Raw genomic sequence first — 9,829 nt, 5'->3', positions numbered from 1 at the left:
CAACTCCTTGGGGCGGATTCTCTCTTGAGAATCCAGGGCACTCTGAGGCTTCCTCTGAACCCCTTCTAGCTTGCTTTCCTCTTCAACCTCCCGCTGCTTCCCTATTTCCTCCAGGAAGCCTTCCCTGAATGGCATCGGTGACTTTGTTCGGGCCATCCCTCCCTGTCCCTCAGCACTGAAGTCCCAGTTTCCTGCCTGCTTCCTTGTCTTCGGGGATGCCTATTTCTCCACCAGCCTGGGAGCTCCAAGGGCAGGGTCTGGGTCTCCCTCTCCCTTGGCTCTGCACGTGCCGGACACTTGTTCTCCAGGCATGTCAGAGTAAGTCAGCTGGAGCCAAGTGACAGACACAGTCAGGTCAAGAGCATCTTGCTCTCCAAGGCCCAGCCCAGGTACAGGAGTGGATAAAAGTCTCGTGCTGGGGCCCCAGGGCAGAAACGCACACACCTTGACAATCCGTCTGTTGGTCTGCAGCTGTGTGACTGCCTGTCTCTGCCATGCCTCTCTCCCCGTGCCGGGCCCAGAGGGGCTTCAGCACTCGCTCAGCCTGTTCCGCTCGTTCAAGGGGCTGCAGCAGTGTTGGCTTCAGCAGCAGGAGCCTTAATTCCTTTGGGGGGTGCCTGGGGGCCTCTCGTCGGAGCACCTGGGGGTCAGGGGGATGGCTGGGGGTGCGGTTTGGGGAGCAGAGTGGTGGGCCTGGGCTTTCCCTGTGCCCTCCGGGGGGCATCCAAAAAGTGACCATCAGCCAGAATCTGCTGACCCCACTGAAGATTGAGATTGACCCCCAGTTCCAGGTGGTGCGGACGCAGGAGACCCAGGAGATCAGAACCCTCAACAATCAGTTTGCTTCCTTCATTGACAAGGTGAGGGTCAACTCAGCCCAGTCCCTGTCTCTGTGCCTCCCTTGGAGGAGCTGCTCTTGATGGACTTGGGAATGGGAAGTTTGGCCTCCTTCTACCACTTTCCTAACAACTTCTGCAGCAAGGAAGTCCCTCCTGTGGTCTAACTGGACTCTCTCTGGCTGTGCTGAGGCCCTTTTGTTCCATGATTGGGGCTCAGGGATAGAGGATGGCCAGCCAGCAGGGGGAAAACCCCGCCCCATTAGTCTGTCCAGTTATTTTGGTGTGTTCAGTGTCATGGAAGGTCATGAGGCTCCCCCTGCCCAGGCTGGGCTGGGAGGCAGGGGAAATGTGAGGCTGATGGGAGGGTCCCTTAGGCTTTGCTTTCCAGAGGCTGTGCCCAGGGAGTCCCCGGAGCCTCAGGGATCCTCTGTGCTGCAGGTGCGGTTCCTGGAGCAGCAGAACAAGGTCCTGGAGACCAAGTGGCACCTGCTGCAGCAGCAGGGGGTGAGTGGCCGCCCGCAGGGCCTGGAGCCTGTCTTTGAGGCCTGCCTGGCCCAGCTCAGGAAGCAGCTGGAGCAGCTCCAGGGAGAACGAGGGGCTCTGGATGCAGAGCTGAAGGCCTGCCGGGACCAAGAGGAAGAGTATAAGTCCAAGTAGGCACACTGAAATTTCCCCATGCGATGCGGGCAGGGTCTGGGAGGACTCAGATTGGGTCTGTCAGCCAAGAGGTGTCCCACATGCTCAGCACCCAGAGGCACATGACTGGCCTCTCCTCTACCCTCTGTGTCCCCATTCCCCAGCCTCTCAGGTGCCCACCTGCTATAGGTAAAGGAGATTCTGCAGCACCTACCCAGGTCTGGAGAACCCCAGAGGAAGGGCAGGGAGACCGGTGTCCTACATGCCCCAGCTACAAGGGCCCGTGTTTCTGGTCAAGGCTGGGAAGGGCTTATTTAAACAATGTGCCCCAGTGGCTTTTTTTACTTGAGAAATTCCTGTTCAGCAGGCTGTGGGCTAAAGTGATTCAGATGTTCTCTGGTTCCAGGGATGGAAGGAAATCAATTTAGTGAGGCCATCCCAGATCTGAGACACGATTCACAGATGGGCTGTGGTTCTGGGTTCCACGCCTACGTCACCTGGTGGAGTGGAGAGAGCCCTGGACTAATAGGGCACTTGGGTTGGGGTGACTGTGAGTGAGGGGTAGCTATGTGGCCTGGGCAAGGCATCTCATCTCTCCCAGCCTTGGTTTCCCTTCTGTAAACTTGGGAAATGTCACCCACCCTTCTGACCTCCCAGGGCTGTTGGGACAATGGAATGTGAGGTGGAGGAAGGAAGGCTCTGGAAGGAGCCCAGGATTGGGTCAGGAGACCTGGGTTGGGTCTGCTTTGTCTTACCTAGTCATCTGTGGGGTCTTCGTCAAATTGTCTAATCTCTCTGATAAAGCCCAAAATGCCTGCCTCCAGTGATGGGTGTGCATAGCAAGTGAGAAAAGGTATCTGAATGTGCCTTACAAACTGAAACAATGTGGCTGTGGTCATGAAAAGGACAAGGGCTGAAAGAGTGGCAGAGGGACACAGCTAGGACATGGCAGGAAAGGAGAGAAGGGCTGGTTGCTGTCCTGTTTTGGGGCATTCTAAGGCAAGAAGTCCTTTTCAGGGATGTCATGCTTGGAGGCGGGGTCACTGGCTCTGACTGTGGAGCCTCGAACTGCATCCTTTTCTATCTGTTTGGCAGGTACCAGGAGGAGGCCCACAGGCGCGCCACGCTTGAAAATGACTTTGTGGTCCTCAAGAAGGTGAGGGTGGGGGCCAGTACTCCACTTATGTCCTGAGCATCCACCGTGCATGGAGCCTAGCCCTAAGCTGGGAGGAAAAGTGTGGGAGGTCCTGATTTAGGACAGGCTATCATTCTGCCTGCAGGGGTCCCTTGGGGAAATAGGACATCTGCCTAGACACAGGGACCCCAAGATAAGATCTGACTGAAGGACTGCTTGACAAGCTCTGATGTCACTGCAGGAGAGGGCGGGGAGGGAGAGAAAGAAGCAGAACTGGTTGCAATTAATCAGGGAAGACTTCCTGGAGGCGATGTTGGGTCAATGTGGGGCAAAGGAGAGAGCGGGACAGGGTGGGGCTGGAGGAGGAAGGAGGGGGTCTCTGGAGGCAGTGGTGGATGGGTGTTGAGCAGTCCATCAACAGAATTCCTGAGCCAGAGTAGGTCCCCAAAGGGGAAGAGGGGGTTACACGGTTTCTCTCCCCCTGTCTCCAGGATGTGGATGGGGTTTTCCTGAGCAAGATGGAGTTGGAGGGCAAGCTGGAAACTCTGAGGGAGTACATCGGCTTCTTGAAGCGTCTGTATGAAGAAGTGCGGCTCTACAAAGGGCAGGCGGGAGCCAAGAGAGGGGGCTGGGTGGGCAGGCTCCCTGTGGCCATGGGGAGAGTGGCCAGGAGGGGAAGTCTGTTAGGGTGGCTTAGATTCTGGGTCATTCAGTCACTCTACAATCAATTACTGAAAACTTGCTATGTGAATTGCTAGGTCCTGGAGATCCATCAAGGAATAACCAGATAAAAATCTCTAAGTTTGCTTTCTAGTGGGAGACAGGCAATAAGGAACAGACTTAGCTGCTTAGTGAATAAGGAAATTATAAGGTATAAGGAAATAAGGAAATTACATAGTATGTTAGAACGTGATAAACACCATGGAAAAAGGAAAATGAGAACAGGGAAAGGAGGATTGGGAACATGGAGCAGGTGGCAATTTCAAATTGTGTGGCCAGAATAGACCTTGTTTAGGAGAGAGAATCTGAGCAAAGATTTGGAGGAAATGAGGAAGCTCACCATGCAGGTGGGTTTCTGGGATTCTGGGCAGTGGCTGCAGCCCACAGTGGGAGCGCGCTGTCTGAGGAAATGCAGGAAGGCCAGTGTGGCCGGAGCAGTAGGAGCAAGAGAGAGGAGTGTGATAAGAGGTCTGGGGAGGGCTGGGCGAGGTGGCTCACGCCTGTAATCCCAGCACTTTGGGAGGCTGAGGCAGGCAGATCACCTGAGGTCAGGAATTTGAGACCAGCCTGGCGAAACCCCATCTCTACAAAAAATACAAAAATTAGCTGGGCGTGATGGCATGCACCTGTAATCCTAGCTACTAGGGAGGCTGAGGCAGAAGAATCACTTGAACTGGGGAGGTGCAGGTTACAGTGAGCTGAGATCGTGCCACTGCACTCTAGCCTGGGCAACAGAGCAAGACTCTATCTCAAAAAAAAAAAAAAAAAAAAAAAAAAGAGATCTGAGGAGTGATGGAGGCTGGGTGATTTTGGGCCTTGCAGGCCATTTTCCATTAATGTCCAAGCTGCAAGAGACCTCAAAGACCACCTCCTATGACCCTCATTTTTGAATGAGGAGATTGAGTCCCAAGGTGGGCAGGGCATACTCAATGCCACCTGGCACGAATGGGGGTCATGGTGTGTAGGCAGAAATTCATCATCCTGCTCACCTGTGCTAGGCTTCAAGGGGAGAGGGAGCTGGCGGTGGGTGGACACTGAGTCCGTCTTCCCGGCAGGAACTGGCCCAGCTTCAGACCCAGGACAGCGACACATCTGTGGTGCTGTCCATGGACAACAACCGCTACCTGGACTTCAGCAGCATCATCACTGAGGTCCGCGCCCGGTACGAGGAGATCGCCCGGACCAGCAAGGCTGAGGCTGAGGCCCTGTACCAGACCAAGGTGGTGGGACTCGGGGGGCAGCTCCTTGCTGGAAATGGCTGGATCTCCATGCCCACACTCTAGGGTGGTCATCCACCTCGATTCCATTGGGGCAGTTCCAGTTACCTCCCTGAAGGTCTGGGGCTGGGTGGGCAGAGGCATCTCCCCCCCAAGGAGGGAGGAGCTGTGAGGGATAAGCTTGGACTTCTAGGAGCACATCCCACCATGTCCTGGCTGCAGACATTTAACACACGCTCCAAATAAGGAAGTGAGAGGTGGCATTCCAAACATGGCGAGATGGTCGAAGGTGGTGGTCTTCTCAACTAACAGTGTCTCCCTTAACTAACGGTGTCCCCTCTGTTCCCTCCTCAGTACCAGGAGCTTCAGGTGTCTGCCCAGCTTCATGGGAACAGCATTCAGGAAACCAAAGTCCAGATCTCTCAGCTGCACCAAGAGATTCAGAGGCTGCAGAGTCAGATTGAGAACCTCAAGCAGCAGGTAGATTCCCAGAACCCCTCAAACTTCCTCTCATTGCCTTCGTGCCTTCCACTCACTCCCCAGTCCCTAGCTTCTCTCTCTCTGGTCAGGGTTGCCAGTGGGTTTGTGTCAAGGACCTTGATAACTGGCTGGAGCTTTGGATAATTTGGGGAGAAGAGAACTTCAAGCCCATCTAGGGTGAATTCAGCCTTCCTGCTGTGACTTCTAGCCGCTTGTTGGCTTCTGTGGCACAGTGCCACTGCGCTGCACACCCCTGGCGTTGGGGAGGGCCTGATAGCATTGCAGTCTATGTCCAGGCGTACATCTTGCTTTCAGTCCCTTGGGGAGAGGGTTAATTCATCTCTCGGTTCTTTACTTTTTATTTTTGAGACAAAGTCTTACTCTGTTGCCCAGGCTGGAGTGCAGTGGCGCAATCTGGGCTCACTGCAACCTCTGCCTCCCGGGTTCAAGAAATTCTCCTGCCTCAGCCTCCCAAGTAGTTGGGATTACAGGCACCCGCTACCATACTTGGCTAATTTTTGTATTTTTAGTAGAGATGGGGTTTCACCATGTTGGATAGGCTGGTCTCAAACTCCTGATCTCAAGTGATCTGTCCACCTTGGCCTCCCAAAGTGGTGGGATTACAGGCGTGAGCCACTGCACCCAGCCACATCTTTTATTTATTTATTTATTTATTTATTTATTTATTTATTATTTTTTTTTTTTTTGAGACGGAGTTTCGCTCTTGTTACCCAGGCTGGAGTGCAATGGCGCGATCTCGGCTCACCGCAACCTCCGCCTCCTGGGTTCAGGCAATTCTCCTGCCTCAGCCTCCTGAGTAGCTGGGATTACAGGCACGCGCCACCATGCCCAGCTAATTTTTTTGTATTAGTAGAGACGGGGTTTCACAATGTTGACCAGGATGGTCTCGATCTCTTGACCTCGTGATCCACCCGCCTCGGCCTCCCAAAGTGCTGGGATTACAGGCTTGAGCCACCACGCCCGGCCTATTTATTTATTTTTGATACCGAGTCTTGCTGCTGTTGGCCCAGGCTAGAGTGCAATGGCGCAATCTTGGGTCACTGCAGCCTCTGCCTCCCGGGTTCCAGCAATTCTCTTGCCTCAGCCTCCCGAGTAGCTGAGATTACAGGCACCCACCACCATGCTTGGCTAATTTTTGTATTTTTAGTAGAGACAGGGTTTCATTGTGTTGGCCAGGCTGGTCTTGAACTCCTGACCTTAGGTGATCCACCTGCCTCGGCCTCCCAAAGTGTTGGGATTACAGGCATGAGCCACCGCGCCCAGCCCACATCTCTTATCTCTTCTTTTGACTCTTCTCAAGCCCAGCAGGGACTTTAAGGTCAAACACTGAAGGTACTGGTGCCCTGTTGGGGAAGTTGGGAGTCAGGGCCTGAGAGAGTAGGTGAGGTGGGCAGCAGGGTGGGGCTAACTTCTCCTTAGGTAGTTGTATTACAAGGGTCAGAAATAGAGGGAGGGGTTGACAAGGGGAGGGAGGCAGTTTCCTGCTCCTCCTGAGGTCTAGAGACCTCACTTCTAGATGTGAAGTGCTATGAATTCTCAAACTGTAATGTATCCTTGCATTCATATTTCCTAAACCCAAAAGATCAATTTGGGGATCAATGGAGGGTGGAGAGCAGAGACCACAGAGTCAGGCCATTTCCTCAAGCACTACAGCTTGATTCGAAAGTCACATGCGGTCCCTTGACTCCCAAGCAAAGCCCTCCTGGAGGGTTCTTGGAGCATCCAGAACCCACACTTCATCCCAAACTATCCTTCTGGCTCTGAATTGCAATGAGAGGCTGAGACGACTGTGATGGGTCCTTTACTCAATTTGTTGCCACTGTTTCACCAACCAGTTTGGACCCCGTGCTTTGGAATCCTCTGTGGTGGCTGTTAAGATGCAGATTCCTGGGCCTCCTGGCAGAGCTGAGGAGTCAGAATCTCTAAGGATGGGGCCCAGAAATCTGCTTTTTAAGTGAGGTTGCCCAGCTGGTTCTGAAGCATGTGGTCTTCAGAGTCCAGTGGCAGCACTCTGGAGTGTGTACTGGGTACCCAGGCCTGGGAATCACAGCTCCTCACATAGCAACGTGCCTCCCCGGGAGAATCACTCCTGCGGATATAGCACTGTCCCCTGCTCCTTTTCCTGTACAAACATGATGAACTGGGCTCCCCTGTGCAGGCCCAAGTGGGTAGGGTCCCAGTTCTGCCGCTCACCTTCCTGAGCCTCAGTTTCTTCATCTATAGAGTAGAGATTATGTTTCTGTCCACAGAGTGGGAATCGAATAATGAGAGCCTTTAGGTAATTCCTTCTTTCCTGAGTCAGATGTGAGGGCAAATCAACTGTAAGGCTGATAAGATAGGGATCTCATCCTTCCTTTAGCTTTCTAAGTAAAGAAATTTCTTTCTTTCTTTCTTTCTTTTTTTTTCTTTCTTCTCTCTCTCTCTCTCTTTCTTTCTTGATGCAGTCTCACTCTGTCGCCCAGGCTGGAGTGCAGTGGTGCTATCTCGGCTCACTGCAACCTCCGCCTCCTGAGTTCAAGCAATTCTCCTGCCTCAGCCTCCTGAGTAGCTGGGATTACAGGCGTGTGCCACCATGCCTGGCTAATTTTTGTATTTTTAGTAGAGATGGGGTTTCGCCATGTGGGTCTGGCTGGTCTTGAACTCCTGACCTCGTGATCCACCCGACTCGGCCTCCCAAAGTGCTAGGATTACAGGCGTGAGCCACTGTGCCCGGCTGAGATGATCTTTTTTTTTTTTTTTTTTGAGATGGAGTTTCGCTCTTGTTACCCAGGCTGGAGTGCAATGGCGCAATCTCGGCTCACCGCAACCTCTGCCTCCTGGGTTCAGGCAATTCTCCTGCCTCAGCCTCCTGAGTAGCTGGGAATACAGGCGCGCGCCACCATGCCCAGCTAATTTTTTTGTATTTTTAGTAGAGACGGGGTTTCACCATGTTGACCAGGATGTTCTCGATCTCTTGACCTCGTGATCCACCCGCCTTGGCCTCCCAAAGTGCTGAGATTACAGGCGTGAGCCACCGTGCCCAGCGAGATGATCTTTTTTAAACCCAAAATTGAGGCACATGGTTTGATGTACTCTGACAGCAGGACAAAGTATTTGAAATGGGACTATCTGAAGAAAATGAAGAACCGTGGTGGCCCTCAGGAGGAGCATTGTAGATAGTGATCCATGGTACAGGAAGAGCTCTAAGCACCCTGGGAGAGGCTCTGGTAAAGAGCCGCGGGTTGGGGGTGGGAAGAAATAGGAAAAGAGCACTTGGGGAGGTGGTGTAGGAGGGGTACTAGTGTCCCCGGGCTGCCGTGACAAATCACCACAAATTGGGAGCCCTAAAGCAACAGAAATGTAACCTCTCACAGTCCTGGAGACTTGAGGTCTGAAATCAAGGTGTCGGCGGGGCCGTGCTCTCCTGAAGGTGCAGCGGGAGTCCTCCCTGGGTCTTGCTAGTTTCTGCAGGCTCCAGGAGCTCCTTGGCACTTCTTGTCTTATTGCTGCGTCATTCTGATCTTGGCCTCTCTCTTCTGATGAGCTCTTCTCTCTGTGTCTGTCTCAGTGTTCCCTCTTCTATTCATAAAGACACCAGTCATTGGATTTAGGGCTCACCCTAAATATGGTATGATATGATCATGAGATCCTTAATTATATCTGTAAAGAGCCTACTTCCAATAAGATCACATTCCTGGGTCCTGGGTGGACATGAAAGTTTTGGAGGATACTCTTCAACCCACTGCAGGAGGCAAGGAAGTGAGGGAAGCAATGCCTTCTCTTAGAATGAGAGAAGCCTGTTGCAGGGGTGGTGTTGGTACAGACAACCACGGATAAATCTGAGCTCATGAGATTATGATCAGCCCCAGGCATCAAGTGATATCCACAGTGGGTGCTTTGGGAGGCTATGTTGAACTTACAGCCACTTTCCTGCTCATTTCCACCCCGCTTCCAGAATGCCAGCCTGCAGGGTGCCATCGCTGATGCCGAGCAGCGTGGGGAGCTGGCCCTCAAGGATGCTCAGGCCAAGGTGGATGAGTTGGAGGCCGCTCTGAGGATGGCCAAGAAGAACTTGGCCCAGCTGCTGCGCGAGTATCAGGAGCTGATGAGCACGAAGCTTTCCCTGGATGTGGAGATCGCCACCTACCGCAGGCTGCTGGAGAGCGAGGAGTGCAGGTGAGGGAGGCTGGGAGGGACCTGGGAATATGAGGTGGGGGAGGAGGATGGGAAGCCAACACAGTGAGCTGCTTGCTGAAGAGCATTCTGAGAGATTTCCTGATGTTGTGAGTCACTAAGGGCAAGCAATTCTGCAAAGAAGGATTTTAAGTTGGGGACTGGATTTTATCTGCTGAGAGGCTTAAAAGATCGTGGGGATGCATTATTTGCAGTATTTCTTAGCACATCCTCCTCTTGTCCCTTTCCCCCTAGGATGTCTGGGGAGTGTCCCAGCCAGGTCACTATCTGTGAGTATCAGGGGGCTTTGAGGGTGGGATCCCCTGGGGAGCTGAGGATCCTGCTCTGACCCGGTGCGTTTCTTGGCAGCCTCGGTGGGAGGCAGTGCTGTTGTGTCTGGAGGAGTTGATGGAGGCCTGGGGGGCACCTGTGGACTCGGTGGCGGCAAACGCAGCTCTGGGTCCCGCTGCACCAGCATCGTGACTGGAGGCTCCAGCATCCTCCTGGGCTCTGGGAAGGACCCTGTTTTGGGTTCCTGCTCTGTGTCTGGCTCCAGCTCTGGCTCCAGCTGCCACACCATCCTGAAGAAGACAGTTGAGTCAAGTCTGAAGACATCCATCACCTACTGA

The 9,829-nt window shown here is 53.3% G+C and overlaps 1 protein-coding gene across 2 annotated transcripts; it reads left to right on the top strand.

The window, feature by feature from the left end:
* The first annotated feature begins 494 nt into the window (after positions 1–494).
* Positions 495–9,829, top strand: KRT78 (keratin 78). 2 transcript variants are annotated; one of them, XM_021666038.2, is made up of 9 exons: positions 495–860; positions 1,278–1,492; positions 2,571–2,631; positions 3,102–3,197; positions 4,386–4,550; positions 4,902–5,027; positions 8,983–9,203; positions 9,456–9,490; positions 9,570–9,829. In XM_021666038.2, the coding sequence occupies exons 1-9, from the start codon at positions 495–497 to the stop codon at positions 9,827–9,829; spliced, it is 1,545 nt and encodes a 514-aa protein (XP_021521713.2). The 2 variants fall into 2 exon arrangements, with proteins under 2 accessions (XP_021521713.2, XP_021521714.2); XM_021666039.2 differs by lacking the exon at positions 495–860 and adding an exon at positions 1,134–1,187.

Source organism: Aotus nancymaae, unplaced genomic scaffold, assembly GCF_030222135.1.
Source record: "Aotus nancymaae isolate 86718 unplaced genomic scaffold, 86718_ANA_hifiasm-v0.15.2.pri h1tg000016l, whole genome shotgun sequence".
Classification (NCBI taxonomy): Eukaryota; Metazoa; Chordata; class Mammalia; order Primates; family Aotidae; genus Aotus; species Aotus nancymaae.
The sequence above is the reverse complement of the archived record's forward strand: the minus strand, read 5'-3'. Positions and strand labels throughout refer to the sequence as shown.